Below are 23097 nucleotides of genomic sequence, written 5' to 3'. Positions count from 1 at the left end.
TTTCTTTATGAAGCAGACATACAGCCCGCTGCCACTATACCTTGACTGAAGAGCTGTTTTTTCACGTCACGTAATATGATATCCATGAAGCTCAAATCAGAATTAAAGATGACAATTGTGTGTTGGACTGCTGTCATTTTCTCCTAAATAGAAAACTTAATGCTTAGGATAAAAGAGACCCACCAAGACAGAAAAATGCCACTGTTAAGTTGAAATACCAAAAGAGGTATTTTGTGTTAGCCTGAGGAAAATGATGTTTTATTACATTACTTATGTTCATGTTTAAGGTAATAGATGAGATCTGTCCCTGCAGTTGTGCCACTTAAAAGTTCACATTATTAACATTTTTTTAATTTTCTTTTGAAACATTTTTCTTCTTAATTCAAAGGAAATAAATATTTATTAGTACCATGAAGAAAGCCTGGCAGCTTTTCTATGGTGCACTGAAGATATTTGAGTGAATCTCCACTGGTATGAATCACGTTAGCTTTCTGGAAATCAGTGGGACCAGCAGTGATTTTACAGGGCTCCGTTTACTGTTCTGTGAAATTTACTCAGTTCACCTCTGCCCTCGTGCTTCGCACCCACTTTGCATGAGCAGTTATAGCCAACTAAAACCATAATATTTCTGATTCACATCAGAGAAACACTGACATTTCTTGCATATGTTCTTCATTAGCGTAGAAGTGTGTGACCTCTTACTTCTACATATCTGTGTACTTTCTGTGTATCCATTTCTACATGTATGTGCCAGACCACTGTGTTTGTGTGCCTGCCCCTCAGTACATCTCAGAAGAGGGAGGTATGGAGATTTGGGTGCATTTCTCTGTGCATGCAAGTGCCTGTGGTGACTTTCTGACCCAGTGAAGCTGTGTGTACGTCTCCACTTTCAGAGGCGCGTGCATTTGTGCCTGTTTCTGTGAGTATATGTGAGTTTGTGTGCGAGTGTGCCTGTCCTGGTGTACGTCTGCTCGCAGCAGGCCATGGGCTGTGAGGTCTGTGTGTGGGCGTCTGCTGTGTGTGGCTGCGCGTGGAAATGGGGCACGTGGCGGTGTGTTGTGTTACTGTGGTGTGGGGTGCCTGAGTTCAGTGTCTGCTTATGTTGTGTGAATGTGGTGTTTGTGGGGGCCGTGTGTTGGGTGTGAGGGGTGCGTGTGTGAGGGGCAAACGGACTGAGGGAGAGCAGGTTGTGTGGTGTGTGAGGGCGTGTGGGTGTGAGGGGTGAGTGGACTGCGGGAGCACGGGACATTTGGCATGTGAGGGAGCTCGAGTGTAAGTGGACCGAGGGGTGAGTGGACGTAGGGAGCACAGGGCATGTGGTGTGTGAGGGGTGAGTGGAATGAAGGAGTGCGGAGCATTTGGTCTGTGAGAGAGTCCGGCTGTGACGGGTATCTGTGTAAGGAGTGAGTGAACTGACGGGTGAGTCGTGTCTGAGGGGTGAGTGGTCTGAGAGAGCACGCGGCACGTTGTGTGTGAGGGAGTTCGGGTGTGAGCGACCTGAGGGCGAAGCGGATTGATGGAGCGCAGTGAGGCCGCGTTCCCGCCGTGCGCGCTACCCCTGAGGGCCGCCCCGTCCCTCCCGCCCTCGCCCCCCGCCGCTCTCCCCTCAGCCGCCCCCGGCCGGCCGCTGCCCGGGCCGGGCCTCCAGGGGCCGGGCTCCGCCGCCTCCTCCCGCCCCGTCCCGCCTTCCTCGCCCGCCTCCCGCTCCCCCACACCCCCCCCGCCGCCGGGGCTTCCCTTCCTCTCCTCATTCAGCGCCGCCTCGGCCGCCGAGCGCCCGCCGCGCCGCCGTTCCCCCGGCATGTCCCGCAGCCGGGCTCCCCTCAGCGCCCGGCTCCTGTAGCGCCTCCGCCCGCGGGTGAGGCAGGGCCGAGGGGGGCGGCCAAGGGGGTGCCGTTCCCGGGGCTCTCCGGACACCGCGGGGCTATGGGGGGCTCCTGAGGCGAGCAGCGGGGAAACGGAACGCCTCGCCCCGCCGCCACCACCACCACCACCACCATGGAGCCGCCTTCTCCTCCTCCTCCTCCTCCTCCTCCTCACCCCGGCGCGGCGGAGCCCGCCGGCTGCCCCAAAGACACCGACCGCCAGCTGCGCCTCCGTCTCTGTGTCCTCAACGAGATCCTCAGCACCGAGCGGGACTACGTGGGGACCCTCCGGTTCCTGCAGTCGGTGAGCAGCGGGGGGACAAAGCCCCCCTCAGGGGCTCGGCTCCTCCCGGGGCGGGCCGGGGGCTGCGTGCCGCGTCCCGGCGGCGGGGGGAAGCGAGAGGAGGGCAGGCCCGCTCCGGCCGGGGAAATTTCTGCTCTTCGAGCCGCAGAGGGCGGGGGATGCCCCCGCTGTGTGTGGGGGCCGCCAACAGCGGCGTTTGGGCCTCCGGCGAGGAAAAAAAAAAAAAACATAGCCGGGGCGGCGGAGGACCGGCTGTGTCGCCCCTGCAGCCCCGGGGAAGCACGCGGGTGCCCCGCGAGGTGACAGGGACCGCTCCAGGAGCGAGTGCGCCTCGCTGAGTGCCTCCCCCCTTTTGTTGTTGTTCGGAAGTTGCTGTTCCGCCCAGCCGCGAGCTCTATACTTGCCCGTTGGCTGTTATTTGTAAATAAATGCTATATATATAAATATATTTTGCTTTACGGGTGTAAACACAAATAAGGGATTGGGCCGGGTGCGTCTGTGCATGTGGAGACAATTATACCCGCCCTCCGAACGGAGTGGTTCAGAAGTAAAACTCCATCTGGATGTTTCCTTTTCCCTACGTAGGCTCTAGATGTGGAATTCATCAGCATACCACCACAGTCCTGCAAATAACTCGAAGAGCCCGCAGTAAAAGTTACTAGATAACAGATATGCCATAAAAAAGAAGAAGAAGAAACTATATGATCACACAGAGATCAGGAATCAAAGCAAGGGAAGTCTCTGCAGAGATTTCCAAAAGATTGGTCAGGGCAGAAATTCTTTCTGGTGTTTTGCTAGATAAGTACTAAACCCTGATTTCATTTAAATGGCTTAGACCCTGGACCCTTTCTGACTCATCTTTCCAGGAATTTTTTTTTTGTTTATTGTTTATATTCGGTTTGTCTTCAGCATTGTTCAGAGTCACCCAAGTGGCAAACTGTCTAGCGAAAAGATAAATGAAAAGGAAGCGGTTGCTTTAAGAACTAGTCTCTACTTAAATCCTCCTTTTCTCTCTCAAATAGTTGAAGACAAAGTCTGTAATTTCAGAAAGCTTCCAATTAAAGTGTCAGTTATCTTCATTTAAAACGAGGATTCTGTCTCACTGTAAGGAGATTCCTAAAATAGCTGCAAGTTGCAAAATGCCCCACCCTATAGACAAAACAAAATAATAATCATAATAAAACTCAGAAAATTCCTCTGTCCTAAGTACTGAATTTGTGATTTTGTGAGCTGCAGGCTGGAATGCAGATTCAGGCTGCGTGTGTTTTTTAGCTTCAGTTCCTGCAGCTAAATACATTTGCAATATTAACTAATGGGATTCTCATATATTGAAACAGAACATAACAGTGTTTTATTTATTTATATTTGTTAACTTGGCAGTTTTCGTGGGAGCAGTGGTGAGTAATGTGCCTTAGGTAATGGCAGTAGAAGATACCGATGGAGTACACTTGGCTGCCTTCTCAGGATGGCTTGCTGCAGCCAGAGCCCTTCACAGCCACTTTGTTAGTAGCTACCCGCCGGAGATTGGTGGTAGAATTATCTTGGGGGCTGGTTCTGATAGCGTGGCTTTACTCCCCTGTGGAGTTTCTGTTTCGGTAATTATGTTTGAATAAAGCACTGAGGGATGGGATCTTTCCTATCTCTAGGCCTTGGTTTAGAGCAGCATTCACACATAGACTTAACTTGAAGCACGTATTGAATGTTCCTCTGCTGTCCTAAATAACAACAAGTTCCTTAAATCATTGACCTAGTTCTTATGGGCTGAGTCTCTATACAACTGCATTCAGGCAGCTGAATGGTTTTAGCACCAAGGAAAGGAGAATGAGGGCCTACTGCAGTGCGTGAGGGTGAATGGAGCAGTAGTGGGAAGATATTTTTAAAAACAAAATTTGGAGTGAGAAATATTTTCTGCATGAATTTGGTGGAAGGCCCTAACTTAGTACCTTCTAACAAGTAACTCTGGGATTCAGTATTCTCAAATCTATGTGGGCTTCACAAATTAAGTCCACTTTACTCCCATTAGCTTTTTTCTGAGTGTTCAGATGTGACTGTGTAGGAACTGTTGCTTTTGCCCCATGGGTCTCTTTATTACTGTCTCATGTTCCATGTGAGCAGCTCTTACCCAGTGCAAAATAAACATAAACTCTTCTACTTTCTGGGGTATGGTACCCAGTTAACACTCAAACGTGGCTGTGTGATATATTTTTTTTTTTTTTTCTTCAGTGTGAATTGTACTGAAATTAATTATTTTTCCATAAGCTATAGAAGGAATTTCTTGGCAGCAGTGGAGAAAAGGCTGCAGTTCCCAAATCCTATGGAAACTAGTTCCTGTTGAACATGCGCTGAGACAGGAGGGGTGCAGATTCCTTTGCTTCAGTAACTTTAATCACTTTGATAAATAAAGGAAGGCTAAATCTCGCATCTTTCAGTCATCAGAATAAGTTTTCCATAAGTTAGATGGGACAGTTGTGCTTTAGAAAAAGGTTACCTGAGGGAGTTTGTGCTCCTTGTTAAATATTTTCTGTTGAAGCTGCAGTTCTCATTAAGTATTCTCAATAAACAATGTTTTAAAAAGCAAACAACTAAATTCTATGGGTTTATTCACAGCCCTGAGGTTGCTTGCTAACAGAAGCTTCCATGTGTTCCCTAGTAATGTAAAAGAATCTCTTAAGTATTTGATGCTATGAATTTGCAAAACAACTAAGAGTATTTTTGTCCTTTTTAGAAGGCTAGCATGTGACCATGTTAAAGGAAAGGTTTCCTTTTATCTTTTTCGTATTCTTAGAAATCTTCCCCTCCCCCCAACCCTCCTCCAAGCTATAGGGAAAGTAGTTTCCCCGGAAACAAAGGGACTCAATCTTTATTTTGTTTGCCTTGTGTAGAAGATTGTCTTTATTTTTGCTTCTATGGATTCGTAAAGAGGGTATCATGAAAGTTACAGCACATCGAGTTCTCTTTTCTCACAAGAAAAACTGTAAGTTACCAGGAAAAACATCTTGCTATTGGTTTTGTGCTCAGAAGTAAAAACATTAATAAAAATGCTCCAGGTATTTGCCTATTTAAATAATGTAGTGTCTAGAACCTGTTATTTCGTACCTCTAGTGATTCTCACAAAAGGAGTTGTATCTGCAATGTTAACATAGCTGTCCCACATCACTACAGCTTAACTGTTTTATTCGATCCAGTAGGTTTGGTTTGGGGGCACAGGAAGGCAGTTCTGGTCAGTTTTTTCCTGGTCAGTTCCTGTTATACCTGTGAGTCCCAAAGTCCCGTTGCAGTATTAAGTACCAGAACTGTGGACAGAACGAAACCTCATAGCTTTTTACTGTGGTTTGCTCCAGATCTTGCAAGACAAGGTGATCAGTTCCAAGAGTTACAGCTATTTCATTAGAGTGCCTAGATTCCATATTAAATGTTAGTAGGGTACAGATAAGATACTCATGCATATCATAGGATTTTGATAGACTTATTTTTCCTAGATTGAGCCTCAAAATGAAGAGGCACCATACTGAGAAAGAGCAAACTGTTTTCTACCAGCACTCAGCTAATAATTTGGAGTTACTCAATTATAAATATGCACAGGCTGTATTGTGCCCTGTCTTATCTGCCATTTTACTAGGCAGGTGTGATGTTGCAAAATACAGAATCCTGCTTGAAGAAGTACTGTGGAAATCATGAATATTAATAGATAATGTAGTTATGTGGATGTGTGCTAACTTTCTTTATAAAGGCCCATTATACGGACCAATTTTTAAAGCAGCAGGGAGAACTACAGGGAATGGATGAAAAAATACTGCTGCCAATGTCATTAAAGAACTACTGATCAAATGAGAAACAAAGTGGAAAATTGTCTGAAGCTAATGGAACTTGACTAAAAGTTACTGATGGAGTAAGATAAACTTCAAAGAGAACAGGGCAAATAGTTCTGTTGTAAGTCTCTGCTGAGATCATAAGCCATAAGCATTTTCAGTCTCCAGACTTCAACATTCAATTAATCCTTTGCCTCCCTGAAACCTCTTTTAACAGTGCAATTTATGCAGAAATGTTTACGTGTTATACGTGATCTTGTAAATATTTCAGTTTTATGTGACAGAACTAAAACAGGCGATGATTTACTTTGATGACCAGTCCGATAAATGTTAAAGCATCTGTCTGGTGACATATAATTTTGCTAGCATACCAAGGTTGACATGAATTTGTGGCTGACAGTAGAGCCTTTGGGTACTGAGGCATAATGTTGGCACTCTGCAGCCTCTAAGCTTACTTGTTGTTCTCTAGGTATCTGTTCTTGCCTGTGCTGTAGAAAAAAGTCCCTGCAAAATTCCTTGAGAAAAGAAAGGTTGTGGTTTGTTTGAATGCTATGTAGTCGTTCCACAGAATTACGGTCATATCTGTGATATTGGTGTTGTGGTGATTAAAGACCATTTTTCAAGTGAGGAGGCGCAGGAGCCCTGAGTAATTTCATGCACATTCACTGACCATTGTTCTAAAGTGGTGTGCAACAATCAGATGTCAGCATTTAGAGGTTTGGCTGAGCAGTTTGGAGATGTAATCATATTAATTGCATGTGAAAGTGTAGTAACGGTAATTATCCAATATACTAGATTGCAGTGATAGGTATTTTGGTGTATGCGCACTTATTTTTTTCTGCAGTCCTTTAATTTCACTGAACACTTGGCTGTAAGCTGCACGTGCAGCTCCCACAACTTGGTCAGTTAATTGCAAGTATATACAGCCAAATTGTGCTCTGCATCATATACAGTTACGGCTCTTTCATCTCTCCAAAGACAAACCACCAACGTGTAAATTTTAATATCAGGATGCCAGGATGTAGTTTTAGCTTAAGCAGTTGCTGCATGCTCAGTGCAGGCATGAGAACAGCATGAAAGTTGAGTTGTCCTTATCAGACAGGTATCAGGTTGGATAACTAATTGTACCAGGACTATTTTTAGGTTTGAATATTATGGCATCCTATATTTTTATATGAAGATCAGAAGTCTTCCATCTTAGCTGTTATATAAATATTACGTTAGGACACGTGCCATCAGATAAATTAACCCACATCCTACCGTCTCAAAATATTTGTTATGCTCCCTTTTCTTGTTTGCTTTGTGGTTGTAATTGATCTAGTATCTCTGGATTTTGCACTCCACCCATCTCGAAATACGATAAGCATCACAGGCCTCTTATTTTTTTCTTCATATTTCACAATCGTGTTTGCATCCAAGATTAGGGCTCCGGTACTCAGAGCAGCAAACAGACCATTTGTCTCATCTGTGAGGTGTGGTTTCCTGTCTTGCTCTGTTCTCTGCGAGTTTCACCCTCAGTAGACCCGGATAAACTCTAATTCTGGAAGGTGAACCATATGGTTTGGGTGATGCCGTTCCTCTGCTATGAGGCTGCTAAAACAGCAGCTGGGGAGAGGAAGGAGATGGAAATTTGTTTGGAAGAGATCTATATTAGCTTTGCTGTTTGGTACTTTCAGTTACTGAGATGTGCTCACCTACATCCAATTGTTATGATTGCCTATGATCAAGACTTTCTGCTGTCGAGTCTTAACAGCATGGGATGTTTTTCTGAAAAGCTTGGTTCCTGATACTTGTAAATTGAGGAAGATTGTGGCTTTCATTTTAAAGGGCAAGTTTTGTAGCCCTTGTGGTTGTAGAGTGTGAAGAACATCAGCAAAGCATAAATGCTCGTTAGTTTTTAGGAGTTTGCATTATGACTCTTGTATTGGGATGGCAGTTCTGTTGGTAGGAGTTTTGTTTTCAGATTGTGCTTTGCAAAAAGAGCTACTAAAGGCTGAAATGCAAGCAGGTGAGAAAGTTCTTTTGCACTAGATACTAAGAGAATGTGAAGAAAATGGTCTGGAGGTAGAAAGTGAAACAAAATGGAAAACAGAAAAGCAAAAGAAAGTAAAGAAAGCTCTGAAAACATTCCTTCATCTTTAGGCTTAGAAGGAGGAGAGACTCAGCTGGTGTACAACAGCGAAACATCAGGGATATCAATGGCATTGTCAGTTTACTGTAGCAAAAAATTTTTTTTCTATGCATTTTGTAAGTTTCTCTTGCATGCTATAGCTGTCATATTTCACAGGTCAGGGTATACTAAATGATGTTAATGTTAATTCGTACTTCTACTTATCAGTAGGATATGACATAAAGACAGAGAGATCTTCATAGTTTTCACTTGTTTCTGAAATGCCAGCAGGTGATAACCTCTTCTTCCTCCACTTGGAGGGAATGCAATGGGGAGTACAGTCTAAGGCCACTTGGAGCAGAGAACTAAAAACAGTCCCAGATTTTCTTGCATACCTGCACGTGCACTTTCTGTCAGACTTTTCACTGAGACACCGTGTTGGCATTTCTGTGGACCTCAGGTGGACGTCTTGCTAGGTCCACGTGGACCACCTGTGATCTGGAGAGCCAGCTGTGGGTCTAAGAGCAGGAACTGAGGATACAGAATTCAAGGGTTCTCTTCTACTTGGAGACACGTCTGAGCTCAATTTCCTTCACTTGGAAAGTTGCATGACCAACCCATGCCTTTTGCGGTGAGGCTTTACAGACCAAAGGCGTATAGGAGCACAGCAGATTTTTCATATGAATTAAGTTATTTTTGGTCTCTCACAGAAGAGCCACAAGGAGAAAATACCTGTAAATCCCCCATGTGGTTTCACCACTTTGCTGCCACACAGGTGAGAAATAAACCTTCTTTTTCTTTGCTTTCTGTAGGTCGCTCTGGCTTGGCGTGCAGCTGACCCTTTGTTAACTGTTCTCTCTCTACCTTGGTCTCGTTCCATTCTTCAGAATGCAGTGTTTGCTCTGACTCTTCCTCCTTGATTGCAGTGATACCATCAATCAGCCCTTTTGCCATTTGTCCCTCCCTCTCATGACGGGGATGCCAGTTGTCTGAACATGTGTTGTGCTCTCGGGGGGGGGGGGGGGGGGGGGGGGGGGGGCAGGGAGAGCCTGGCTGCCCCGTGCTTTCCCAGCGCGGTGCTGATGCCTCTGCAACAAAACTCTTTTGCAATAGCAGTCTGGGGCTGAGTAAGTGCACGGGAGGGACAAAGACCCTGGGCTTTGGTAGGAATAGGCCTGTGGATTGAAAATGAAACAAACATTGGAGATAGCAGGACTGATAGGGGTAAAGTTCTCCATACGTAGCTGAATGCATGGCCAACTTTATAGTTTTTTGGCTGACTTTAGCAGGAGGCAGACTGATCCATAGTAAAGGAGCTTGTTTGTACCTAAATATAGGGAGAAAAAGTTTGACAGTTCTGTTATTTTTCCAGTTCCCAGGTCGTTCAGCATTTGTGCCATGGGAAGGCATGCTGCCTGGTGGTGTTGGGAAACGTGGCTCCTCAATTGACAGCGTATCAAAAAATCATCAGGAGGGCTGCAGAGGATCTTGACAGATCATATTCGGATCTGAAAGGAGGGTCGTTTCTGATGTTTATCCTGGTGTTTAGGTGTCCTTACTGTTGGAAATATTTTCCTAATGCCTGCTGTAATGTCTAATCTCTTTTTTTTTTTTTTTGCAGTGAGCACAGAGGTGATCTTTTTCTCTTGTATCAATTTCTCAAGTGCGTGTATATTGTGGCTGTTAGCACATTTTGTTTCACTGTAGACTAAATTGTCAAATCATGCAACTCTTTTCTTACAAGCTATTTAATTTTACCTCTGATAATTTCTGTGCTATTATTTGGATTCTCCACTTACTCTGTTTCTTGAACTCTAGTGTTTAAACTGTGGGCACAAGGCACTTAAAAGTCTTTAGCAGTGCAGAGTTCTTACACATTACACAGGAGGAGTATTGTAGCACAGCAGCCATAAACAGTTTGCCTGAGATTGTACCTGTCTTTGAGGACAACTCATTGATCATACCAGTGACAGCGACTGTTTGCATACAGGCTTTATGGGAGCAGTGTAATATTTACAATTCTGGGAAGTGTCCTGGAAGGACAGCACTGAGCCTTGCTCAAGGGGCAGAGAGCGACTTCAAGAGTGTCTTCAAGTAAGCTGCTCTGGTCAGACCTGGCGGCCCTAGAGGCATCCTGCTCCACAGGGGTATCTGAGGCTTGAAAAACCTTCTCCCAAGTGCCCTGTCTGCCTGCAGGTATGCAGATGAGTCCCTGACAGACGAGGTTTTCAACAAACTACCTATTTCTGTTACCTGTCTATTGTTTTCTTTAGGCACTTGCAAGAAAATACAAGGGACTATGTGAGAATTTCCCCTTTGTTTCCAGCAGTAAAATCCATTTTCTTTCTTTTTTTTTTTTTTCTTCTAGTCTCAGCTGGATTCTCAATCTGCAACATACGCCTTCTTGGTAAAGGTCTTGAAGAGTAGCAGTGGGTTTTTAAGGTGTAAATTGTAAGGTTATTTCACGTTGGTGATGCTCAGAGTCACTGTGCAGTGGCAGTCTGTAGTGGTGGCCAACAGAAAGAGTACTGCTCACCCACATACACGTGTATCTGCTTATCTGCTAGGCCTTCCGTTATCAGTGAAGGCTATTGTTAGTTTTCTTGCACTAAATTAGGATGTAGTGACACAGCTTTGCAGAAACCTAATTTGGCCCCTCAGATCTTGTTGGACCAGGCCTTACCAGTGGCAAAGGCTTTTGGATCTTCTTGTTTGACACTCTTGAAATAAGGAAATGGAAAGATATCTTATGGCCTCCTGTATTTTGTGAAGATTTTTCATTTGCAAATAGCAGTTGTAACAATTGCAGACGTCTGTTTTGTGGATCAAACCTTTGAAATGGTTCTGAATGGCTGTCTCTGCGCAAGGTTCCTTTGCAGCCATCGTTCAGCCAGGCCCTTTTGTTTTGTGCTTTAGATGACATGCAAGAATGCATAGTTCATTTGCAGTTAATGCTGCTGCATGTTCCCGTCCTCCTTGTAGTGTGGTGGGATGCTTAATCCATATTTACACAGCAGTATTTCCATTAATGCCCTGCATTGACAGATGATTTCTTGATTAATGCAATCAGTAAAGCAGTTCTGTTTTAGAGTGCACAAAGGCTGTTTGCATTAAGGACCTAAACAGTAGGGGTTGTACTTGTGGCACAGGAAGGCTGCTATTTCTTCTTCTGGGGTGACTTCAATCCATTTTCCACGCCTCCTTTCTGTATCTTAATTTCTGTCTCAGTGTTTTATGTTCTGTTTTCTACTTGCATCGAAGCAACTGCTCCTACCTTTTTGAAGGATGGAATGGAAGTGTCACTCTCTTATCTATTTGGAAGAGTTCCTGTTTAGCAGAAGGAATGACTGTAGCATTCTCAGCCGTTAACAGCCAGAGGCAATAAAAAGATTTGAAATATGCAACAATGTCATTTTTTAGTCAGTTACAGAGACTTCATTGTGGAGTAATGCAATTCCTACAGAGCTATCTCATGCAGAGACTGAATGGCACCTTTTACTTCTCTTTCCGCTCTGAGTCACAAACTGAGGCTGGGGCTGGGGATGCACCAACAGGATGCTGAAGACCTGAGCAAAACCTTGGCCTTGAATGTTGCTGCAGGTGAAGACTGCTGGTTGATTGCCCAGCCTAGGCAAGACTGGTCAAAGCTTTAACTCTGCCTTCTGCCCGGCTGATTGAGGCAAGCTGCAATGGGCACTCAGAGCTGCAGTAGACCTGTACTGTGGGAGAACCTCAGGGTGGTTGCTGTGGCTAAAGTGCCTGACTCCCTTCTTCCCCCTTGTGTAGGAGCCACTCATGTGAAGCAACCTCAGCTCCCTTTGAACTGCAGATCTCAAGACCGGAGTGGGAGAAAACAGTTCTGTGGAGAGAAAACAGTTCCTTCACTCTTCCTAATGAGCCCTGCTCCTTGGAAGAATAACTCGCTGCTTACACAGCTGAGAGCCATATGTCAGGCCACAAGATAGTAATTGCCCCAAACTGAATGGGAGCTGTGACAGGCCCTTGGAAACCTGAGGGTAGGAGGACACACTGACTATTCCAAGCATCATGATGCCCATGTATGAAAACCCACCTGCTTTCTCATCCAGTGCTGCTAGCACAAGGACTTGTCACTAACTGTAGGGAACTTCCAGCAGTTCAGAGAACAGGCAATTCCATGTCATGTTTTGCTGAGCTGCAGAGAAGGCAATAGATTTTTACACCTTGATTATTTAAAAAAATTGGTTTGTTTACTTGCATTATGGGACCGTGGAACTGAGATAAAGGAGCTTGTATGTTCATGTAAGAATGCTGAATCAATCTCATTGCTACCACTAATTTTATGGAGGAGTATCAGCCACACAGATAACACCTGGCTGCAACCCAGCTGACATCTCATGATTCATGGAATAAATTTTTGAACGCTTTCAATGCAACCTTCAGTTTTTACTTCTGGCTTTGCTTGTGGTCAGTTCTTGTGTGCCAACAGGTTAATTTGTTAATTCCCAAATTACTTAGCCTATGTAAAATCTATGTAAAATGAGGCTGTTTTGATTTTTTTTTTTTTAATTATTTTTTTTATGAGCACTGTCTTTTAGTCATTAAAAGTATTCATGGACTAGTCATCATTCAGTTGGCACAGAAATACACTTTCAGTTAAATAAAAGGAGCAAACAATCCAACATGCAGGGTGCTGATGGCATGTTGCCTGTGGATTCGTTAGTTATTCAGTTGCTGGTATTTAAGAGTTAGGGCTAATATTTCCAGGGCTCCTTGGAGCACATGTTGGGAAGTACTTGGTGATATGTTTTGGATGTGAAGCTTGATGCGATTGGGCTGGGAGTTTGACTGGTACAAACCAGATTGCTGGTTTAGATGTGAAACAGTGTCACCACCAGTGCTGTTCTTTCTGCTGACATCTCATGTGTCAGAAAAGGCAGAGGGGAAAATACTGATTGCTGGGGGGTTATGCTGCTCATCCCTCCCCTGACTGGGCCACTTAGAGAGAGGCTGGCACAGTCCTTTACAGTGGTGACCCTGACTGCTGAGACTGTCACCAAAGAGCGATGCTTGACTTTGTGATCCAAATGATTTATTAAACGATTTATTAAGAAACAGCTTTGAACTTGAGACTCATTTTACGCTGGAAGTGCTGGATGGCTGTCAGATGTTAAGTACTTTTGTACATGTTTAATGAGTTTAGATTGGGGAAAAAAAAGGCATAATGACACTATCCACATTTCCTTATACATTTGCTTATCCGTAGTAAATCACTTAGTGATAACACTTTTGCCTTGCAAGTTTTGCTTGCTCCTGCACCTATCATCCTAGCATGGTTTGAGTAACTTGGAACAACCCGTCATAGGATACATGAGGGAAATGTGTGTCAAGAAAGAGGAAAAAACCATAAAAGGTTGCATTCGGGGTTATTTTGGAGGCTGAAGAAACTGACAATGAGAGGAGCTCCCCGACATTCAAAGTGTGGTTTGTAAGTGGCGGATGGCCCTGGTCTGGGGACAGATTTCTGATAAGAACTCACTAAAATGCAAATTCTTATCTCAGATAGGTGGGTGGGTTTTAGCTACAAAGCAAAATCTCTGGTCTCATGGGACTTTTTGTCTAATCCGACAACTGCTTTGAATTCACAAGGAGCCATTTGCTGCTAACATTGTCACTAGGAGGCTAAAGAGCCCCCTTTCATTTTGTTTGAAGGGGCAGGAACAGAAGGCTGTAAAACTTCTGAGCTGGTAAAATGCTTCAGACTCTGAAGCCCGATTCTTACGCACAATCCAGGTGGTTGTGGGAACAATGGACAAGCCTGCTGCAGATAAATATCAGTGGGCTGTGGATTATTTAATATGTGGGTCACAGGGGGTTGGGAGATGCTGTGGCAGAAGTTTATCTGATACTGTCAGGACAGATCGGTGATTAATGCCCCATATTGTGAAGCAAGAACTCAGGCTACGGACTTAGTAAACAAAACAGTGCCGGGCTTCATTCTCTGACCCTGCAGCCAAGTGCCATGATTTTGTCTTGCCTTGTCCCCCTGAACTGTTTTAGTCTCAAAGCAGGGTGGCTGCATCCAGCCTGCCTCCTGGGAATGGTCCCTGCCCTGTCCTAACACTGCCACCCTGCCTGGGCCACAAGGGTGCCAGGGGCTTTTCCAGTGCTTCTCCAGCAGTATTCCCAGGCTCAGGCCGGTGTCCTGCTGCTGTTAGCCTTCTAGGATGGGCATCCCATCCCCGCCTGAGGCACATCTCCCTGAAACAGGACTGGGGTAGAGCAGGGATGCCTGTGGCAGAGGTAGTAATGCCCAGCCCCAGTGCGGGGGTGGCTGGGGATGGGTTTCCTCCTGACGCTCTGTGCTTAGGTGAAAGTTGTGGGTGCCAGGCCACAAGTGGTGGCAATTCATTTGGCCAGCCTTCCGTAACTGATTTCTGTCACTGCTGACTCTGCCATTGCCCCAGTATCTTCTGTTTTCTTGGTCTGTGCAGGAGGGAAGGGAGAGGAAATGCAGTCTGAGCGGGTGGGGGCTACTTCAGGACAGTGTGAAAGGGAAGCAGCAGTTACCTAACTCTGACTGTCACTGCTTACAGCTGTGTGCTGAGATACAGTACACTGAAAGCATGTTGGTCCTTCACGTGAGGTACTGCTTGCTCGTTTCTGTTTTATTTCCTGCCCTTCTTACTGTGGAAAATCCAAGGTTTCAGACAGTCCTTGCTGGACACTTGGATATTATTGTTTTTTTTAACCTTATAGCTCTCTGGATGCTGGTGCTCCTGTCTCTGTCATGTTACCAGCACTACGCTCAGAAATCAGCTCAGATGGGAAACAGATGTTTGTGAGGAGAGGGTACTGACAGGAGGCGGAAAAGGGAAGAACAGCAGGGGAAGGTTTCCAAAGAGACCTGCAGAAGTACGTTTGCTAGGAGCATTCAGTTGTCAGAGGTATGATTCCTCAATGGGAAAAGATGAATGCTGGAGAGAGGCTTTTCCCAGAACGTGGTTCCTTTGTCAGCTCTTATACCAGAGCATGTGCAGATAGCACTGTTGCAAAGAAATGCCTCCTTCTTTACATCAGCACAAGTGTTTTGTTCACATGCGTGGAGAACAAGTTCTGGAAGCTTGTCAGTAAACAAATGATGATCTGGGGACTCTTTGGGCTAAAGATAATTTCTTTGGGAAATAATTGAAAGGTGAGATTTGCTGATTATGTTACTTATATAAGACAAAAGTGCCACTGGAGTTCTTCGCTTAGTCATTAAATGGTACGAGGCACACAAAATCCAGTGTATTTAGCGGTGCAGCATCTGTTTTTGCTGGGCATTTTACTGAGCCAGGCCTCCAGCTTTGCCATAGCTGACTTGCTAGTATTCTGCTGGATCCCGTCCTCTGGCCTTCATGTTGGACCCAGATTTTTGGTTTACGTTGCCTTGTTTTACCACAGCTAGCCGAGCCTTAGCACAAGGACAGGTACTCTGCCTCCTCTTGTGCTCAGTGCTTGCCAGAGTAACTACAATTAGGAGTTAGGGAACAAGAGGAGAAAGGAAAAAAAAAAAAAACATAAATAAAGTTAAAATGTATTGAAGACTTCTGAGCTAAACACAGCTGGAAAGAGTATTGGTTTCGAGTGAATGGAAGAAGTCAAAAAGGACAGAGCAGTACTTCTGGGGAGTTAGAACAGGTCAATGCAGACATAGTACGTAATTTCTTAGCCTTTCACTATTCACCAACTGTGATGGTTCTGTGAAAAAATCAGCTCTGTGCAGTTCCTGTTATAAAATTAAAAATTTGTATACAGGTTTCTTTATTGCTTTAGTTTCTGTTGTTGGCTGGGCCTGTATTTTTTGTATGTTTGCCAAACGAGGCACGACTTTCTTACTCTTTATTCAGTGAACAAAACATTCCCTGAAGTAATGCATGTTTTCATCTCTCATTTGACTATTAAGCCTCTCTTGCTTTAAATATTTAATGTACTCAGTTGCATTCTGACATGGGGAACAGATCAAGCTGATGAAACTTTGCATAGAATTTTTTTTCTGGTGAAGGGTGCTGGAAATTTTCTGCAGTTACACTGAATAGCAGAGGAAAAAGAAAAAAGATAGGATACTTAGGATGATATTCTGCTTTGCGTTATGTTTGGCAGAGCATCCTTTGAGGCTTCTGCTATCTCCATGGGCTTTATCCTGCAGGATGCTGAAGCCCAGAGGAGCTGGTGGAGCTCAGCCTGCTCTAGCAGGTGCTGTCACCTTGCAGTATCAGCCTTTTGTATATAAATATGAGCATCATCAACAAAAAGCACATCTGGGAATTTCACTCTGACCTGTTTCCTTCCACATCTAAAAACAGCTTAATATGCATCTTGGCATCAGATAAGTTAGAAAGTACGGCCGGTCTTTTGGTTTGTCTTTTATACTGTATATGCAGCATATATGTCACAGGAGATCCTTTTGCACAATAGAGGCCAATGAGCAGTTGCACAAGAAAAAGCCACGATATTTGGAAAGTAAAGTATGAATCAAATTTTTACAGCACACAACCAGAGGAACTGAAATTTGCAATCGGCAAGCAAGAATTAAATTGCAGTGGCAGCAGTTGCTGTGTCCAGGTGGTGTGTGTTTGGAAGCAAGGCTGCATGACATAAGTTCTCTTTTAATGTGGTTCTGGGTGAGCTGCTGGGGCAGCATGGTATCAAAAAAACAGCTTAACCCAGTGGAAAGAAAAGTCTCAGGCTGTTTTCTTCTCAGGGTTTGGAGAAGAAGAAAATTTTTGCTTTGAAGTGCATTAAGAATAAAGATACTGGTCTGTGTTTATGTGGCACTTTTTTAGCTGTATTTTCTCAAATTAGAAAACCAGCATTTAGCAGATGGAGAAACTGAGGCCCAGAAAAGCAAGATGACGTGCCTGAAGGTTGCAGAGGAAGTAACTAAGAGAGTCAGCAGCCGAAGCTAAATGATCCTTCGTAAATGATCTTGATCCTTTGTTTCCTGTAGGAGAAAAACCATAGTAAAAGATGTCACACAAACTATACATCCTGGAGGAAAAAAAGCAGCAGGAATAACACTCCTTTGATTCAGTCTTCTGGCAACCAGCTGACACATCCTTGGCAGTTAATGCTCAATGAACTGGTGGTCGTAGCTCCATTCCAAGGGGACTGTTAGGCATAACCTGAAGCAGTGCTGGCAATCTATGCACAGACCAAGAGTCAGTGAGGATGCGGGACACTGGTACTCTCAGAACTGGAAAATTATTAGTGCTGGATGCAAGAGACTGTGCTCAGAGAGTTTTCCTGCTGTAGTTCACTGATGTGAACACGAAATGTTGAACATAAGTCTCAGCTCTTCAGGAATTGCCAGTCAGCAGCTTTCCATTGCTCTCAGTGAGTAATAAAAATGTAAATAAAGAAGTTACTTTATGTCTTAGAATTACTCAGTGGCAGTTGTCTGAACAGTTGTGCTTATGCTAGAATCTCAACAAGTGCAAGTGCAAACACTCAGACATCTGGTTGTTTCACGCTTGCCTAGGCTGCTTGTGTGTGTATGTTAGCTGCTCTTCTCAGCACTATGCAAAAATACTTTATTAAGCAGTTAGTACAAGCCTGAGTTCTGCAATCAAGACTCTGCTGAGCACAAAGGGTCTAAAAGACAGAAGTGAAGTGAAAATGTCAGTGGTTTGAATGTACTGCTCGTGCTGCCCTTATGTTCACTAGGAAATGCCAGCGTGTTCCAGGAAAGTGAAACTGTCAGAGACCAAACAAAGTCCGAGGGGAGATTTGGAAAAAGCTTATTTAGAGCTGTCAGTATATACAACACTTCACTTGTGTGGCTCCCCTCTACTTCTTGATTTTGGCGAGGAGCTGGAACTTTGGAGATGCCACAGAAGGGAAGCTTCTTCTCAGGCAATTTTTTAGTTCCAGTGTTCAGATCTTGAAATTGAAAGAGAATTGAATAAGTCATTGAATCCTGAAATTCACTGCATAAACCCATTTTTCAGAGCAGGAGGGTGTATGTTTTGGGCTTCTATGAGCACTTCTGATCTTTCAAGGCTTCAGCTGCCTCCTTCTTTTCTGCCTCCTGCTTCATTTGCTCTGAGGATTTATCTTCAGACAATGCTCTTGTTGGGAGTTGTCCTAATTCTTATTTTTGCATAAGAAGACTTCTGTTCATCAGATGTGTCCAAGGGGAAGGAGAGAATATTGCATTTTCAGCCTCCTTGTCCCTACTGTTGGAGTACACAGGTGATGCTGTCATATGGCCTAAGGGGGATAGACACAAAGGCCCACTGTGGCTGTGTTGGTGCACAGCAAAACACAAAATTAATGTTGTGGGTACTTGATAGTTATCACCTTGGTGCTTCCTACTCATTGTGAACGATTGGAAGCGCTAGGGAACGCAGTATACCAGTACTCTGGAATCCCTATTTCATTCACACTGTTAGTTTAGACTACAGTAACCAGAAAGTATTCCCACTCGTTTTGCTCTGTTGCACTGCTTAGGGCCCCAACTTACGTTCACAGGCACATCTAGATGGGTCTATATGATGGTTAACACAACAGTGATTGCCTTGCCCCATTCCTAGAACCTGAAGTCCTAGGAAAGGGACTAGGAAAGCATGACTGGGGTTCTGTTCTAGCTCCCGTAGTTCCCAGGTCAGTGTATAAAGGCAGGCTTTTACGTTGAGTTGTAGTAGGCAATGCTTTAGCAACAGATGCGTGTTCTGTACACCTTTCTCTGAGGCAGGTGCAACCTTCAGGAGAGGAAGGACCAGAGCAGAGGACAAAAATTGCTTCAGCCATCTCATTTAAATTGGTTTGCAAATGTGAGTCCCAGTCCTTAGCCCAAATACATGCTACTTAGTAGTTTACGGCTATCAGCAGAATCGTAACATGAGTGGCTGAGGGTTAGGTATGTGTCTGTTTTGCCACATAGACATGGAAAACACTAGAAAAGTAGTGGGGAAGATACCTAGGGGCTATGAAACTCAGCATGTGCCAGAGCTCCTCTGCCGGAGCCCTGAGCAGGAGATGTAAGCCCAGCTGGCGCACAGTGTCCTGGGGGTGGTGTCTATTTGGGCTGTGGGGGCAGAAGAGCTCAGACGTGGTCTTGCTTTACAGCTGCTTGTGTCTAGACCGAGCTCCGATGGCTCTCCAGCCTTGTGCTCATCACCTGAGTCATCTGCAGTGAGCCCCCAGCCATCAGAATAGAACTTGCCTTTTGGAAGAAGTGTTAAATACAGATGATGTCTGAGTGACAGTCTCAAAGGAGGAAGAGAAACGTGCTGCCTTATTCTGCTTCTGTTTTCTAGGCTTATGGTTTTTGCTATTTGCTGTGTAAGCAAGTTTCAGCAGAGCTGGTGTAATTGTTCAGAAGGATTGAGGCTTTGGGTGAAGTGGAAACAAATTCCCTAGGTTCTTTTTGTTAGCTTGTTCTGCACGGGGGAGTAATTTGCACTTTGGTGTCTTTTTTTCTGACTAACTGTACACCAGGTGTGGCACTAGTGACAGAAATTTCATAATCTTCATAGCAAAGCCTCTTATTTACATATTACCTGTCCATTCTAACATGTATTTAAGTAAAATTTGGCTAAATGGATCATTTCTGTCTTCGTTCATCATTATATGAATCTTTTCTACACTTTTAAGGCAGAATCAAAAAGTTTTTCCCAGCAGTGTAAACATGAGGCAGTGACCCACCCAGGTACGAATCTCCCTTGGTAATGTGGTGCTTTGTTCTCAAACTTCCTGGTCTTTCTGGGGCAGCTCTCATGTTGCCTTTACAAACTTCTGGGCAGGGTGCACAATGCCATCCACTGGGAATTTTCTCAATTTAGAGAGACACAGCATCTTTGCCAGCATGTATTTCATATGAGACTGTGATACTGGGGTTCTGGGATGCCTCTCCAAAAGGGTAGTCTGCATTGGAGTACCTGAAAGAAAAAGGTTTGATGTGCCATGATACATGCCAGCATTGATGTGCCATGATACATGCCTTACCAGCACTCTTCGGAAAATGGAGGGCTTCTGTTTATTTTTGCCTGGTGATGCAGGCCTTATCCTTTGTACTTGTTAGTGGGGTTTTTCTGTTTGTAGGAAGAGGTATTTATCAATTTCAGATGTGAAGTTCTGACATGCACTGAAACCCTATAGCATTTTCTTTCCCCACGTCATTGTTTAATCTTCACTGAAGGGAGATCTACCTGAGGTGTGCAGTGCTCGGCATACCAGAATTTCATAGCCAGTGAAGAAGTTCTCACTGGTTTTGAGGTTTTATGCAGAGCAGATCTCGGGAGAGAGATGGAGAATAACTGAAATGCTACTTCTCTACATGTTCTTGTAGAGATATAGGGGAGGATTTTTGTGAGGTAGAAAGATAAAAACGTTTTTCAGCTCAGAGGCCATTGACCTAGAGGAGTTTTCATGGATCCAAAACTTGAGCAAAGTAATTATGTGAAGGTCTCCTGTTCCAGGAACTCCCTGAAAAACTGTTAATTTCTAGCAATATCTTTAGAGCTATTGGATGTGAATTTTCTGCATCAGTGTTTTTCACTGATTTTACTGTTAGTTGCATAAAATGCTGCATTTTTCCTGCATATACCTGCCCTTACTGCTTATTCACCAGCTCTGATTGGAGCTACCCCTGTAGTGATTCTAGTACAAAAAAAGCTTTTTTCAAATTGACTCTAGTACTGATTTTAACCATCAAGGTGATAAACAGAAGGGTGTGAAATAAAGTAACTTCCTTCGTTTGTGTGAACGTTTCAGTATTTATAAAGGAATTATATCCCAAGGAGGTAAGGAAGACGGTAACAGAACAGATTAGAAAAATCAGGTTTTTATCGATTTCAGATTCAGGTGAATTGTGGCTGTGTATATAAACGCAAGCTGAATTTTGCAGGCAGTTTTACAAAAGCAGGAGTGGTAAGGTTTTGAAAACATTTCTAGAATTGGTTTTCTGTGCGCTAAGTGGTGAACACACAACAGCCAAGAGAAGGGATTCTTCTATGCTCATGCCAGGATGAAAAGGGGTGGCATGTGCAGGTCCCTGCCTGGCTCCTGGGGCCTGCGTGCTCTGCAGCAGGAAGGTGCTGCACCCCAAAGGAGTCACGGATGCAGCCTAGCAAGAACACCACCCCCTTTCTACCAAAGCATCTTGTTTGAAAGGAAACTGCTGCTACTTTGGAGCAATTTCTATTTACTTCCACAAAACGACCTTAATGTTTGTTTTCAGTTTCTTAAACATGGGTTTGAATGGTTTGTCCCCCCCCCACATAGCTGCTTTCCCCATTTATTACAGCGGAGTACCTCCTTGACTGGAGGGGAATTAAGGGGTTCGTGCTTCTTGCTAGCGAATTCTTGGCTGTTACTCATTCAAGTGGAATCTTGATGAGTTTACTTAGTAGTCATATCTCTAAATTCATAACTTATTGATGCATGGTACCAACCATTAAAGCATGCATGAGCTGGAGATGTTTGCAGAGTGGAGTGTGTTATGGAGGACATTCATGCATAAAGAGTGTGATGCTAAATATTAGATGATGCTCCTCCTCTGGAGCTCATCGCTGCTTTCCAGGCCTCCAGTTCTCCAGCTGCAGTGGCTGTTCCTTCAACAAAATAATCATCATAAAACAAAAGCAGCAGCAGACTTACCGTTTTTATTTTTCCCCTCATATACAGCCGAGTAAACGTTTCCTTAGATGAAATGTCAGGGAGGTATAGGTTCTCTTCAGTGCTGGGAACACAGACATTCCGATCTCTGCTGATGTTAGTCTTAAGAAGAAAAAAATAAGTCTGCAACTGAGTATAATAAATTGAGCAGCAGTTTTTCAGAGACAGACATAAATTGAGCAGAACAGTATGACCAGTCCATAAGCAGGGTATGAGAGAGTGACAAGAAAGCATTTCATTTCAGTTCTGGGTGGCAGCATTTCGTTGGAGAACACATTCGCTCACAGCAGAGCTGAGAGTAGGCACAGTAAGGCACAGCTGTAAGGCACAGAGAATGAGAAGGAGTTGTTGAAAAGACAGGCCAATTTTCAATCCCATCAGAAGACTTGGGAAGTGAGATTTACTTTTCTTTTAAAAAGCAATTGGAGAGCTGTTAGCATGGGAAGAAACAGATGCTAGTAGTCTGGCTGACTTCTTTCTACCCTTCCCTACATACACACCCTAAGTGTTTGTATACAAGAGCACAGTCAATACAAGTTTCTTTGTCTGGATCTGCCACCTGGAATGTACTGGGTGGATGACATGCTCATCGGTGTAGCTCAGGTTAGCCCAAAGTGCCCTTTTGGTGCCTTGAACCAAGCTGGCTGACACTCTGCTGAAGCCAAGGTGTAGCTCTCACAAACTTGCTGAGAGTAGAGGTTAATAACTTCCAGCATAGAAGTGGTACCAATTAGTAGGGTCTGTTCTCTCCTGCCTCTTCCAGCTTTCTTCCTCCCTTGTTTGTTCCAAAGCTGCCATTCCCCGGGTTGCTACCAGCACAGTGCTTTTAAAGCAGAGATGATGGCTCGTGATGCAAGTGATTTGCAACTAGTGTTTATCTGAGTGGTGTTCCTTCTGCTCAGCAGCAAAATCACTTCATCGTATTTTATTCCTACAGTGTTAAGAAGGTTAGCACTATGGCTATTTACATTTAGCTACTAGTGAGCCTAAAAAAGAAAATGACTTTTGCACCTAGCAGCTTTCATGGCACTTAGTCATTCCAAGCCAAACTACTGCAAGCACCTTGCAAGTGTTCTCATTTAAAACATGGAAAGAGCCCTGAGAAAAAGTACAAAGAGGTTTTAAGTCAAGTGCTGACAGCAAGATCTCCATCTCTGGTTGTTTGATTCCTGATGTATTCATGGAAGTGGGATTTTACATGTTCTTGTAGAAAAGCAAAATCACCTAACTCCATTAAGAATTGTCTCCTCCTAATTGGGACAATGTGTGAATTTCTGGCTAGTCACTTGGGTAAAAAGAATAACAGCATGTTTTGTCTGCCTGGGTTCTCAAAGGTGTAAATCACTGGACCGTTTTCAGTTGTACAGA

General features: G+C 44.2%; 1 protein-coding gene across 2 annotated transcripts in view; it reads left to right on the top strand.

The window, feature by feature from the left end:
• Nucleotides 1-1757: 1757 nt before the first annotated feature.
• Nucleotides 1758-23097, top strand: part of PREX1 (phosphatidylinositol-3,4,5-trisphosphate dependent Rac exchange factor 1) — a 183338-nt gene continuing 161998 nt past the window's right edge. For both annotated transcript variants that reach the window (XM_084537672.1, XM_084537671.1), the window contains exon 1: nt 1758-2169. In XM_084537672.1, the coding sequence (XP_084393798.1) occupies nt 1999-2169 (171 nt within the window). In that variant the 5' untranslated portion in view covers nt 1758-1998. The remainder of the gene's footprint in view (nt 2170-23097) is intronic.

The sequence above is a fragment of the Aythya ferina genome (genome assembly GCF_964211825.1).
Source record: "Aythya ferina genome assembly, chromosome: 16".
NCBI lineage: Eukaryota > Metazoa > Chordata > Aves > Anseriformes > Anatidae > Aythya > Aythya ferina.
This window is presented reverse-complemented; position numbering and strand designations above follow the sequence as displayed.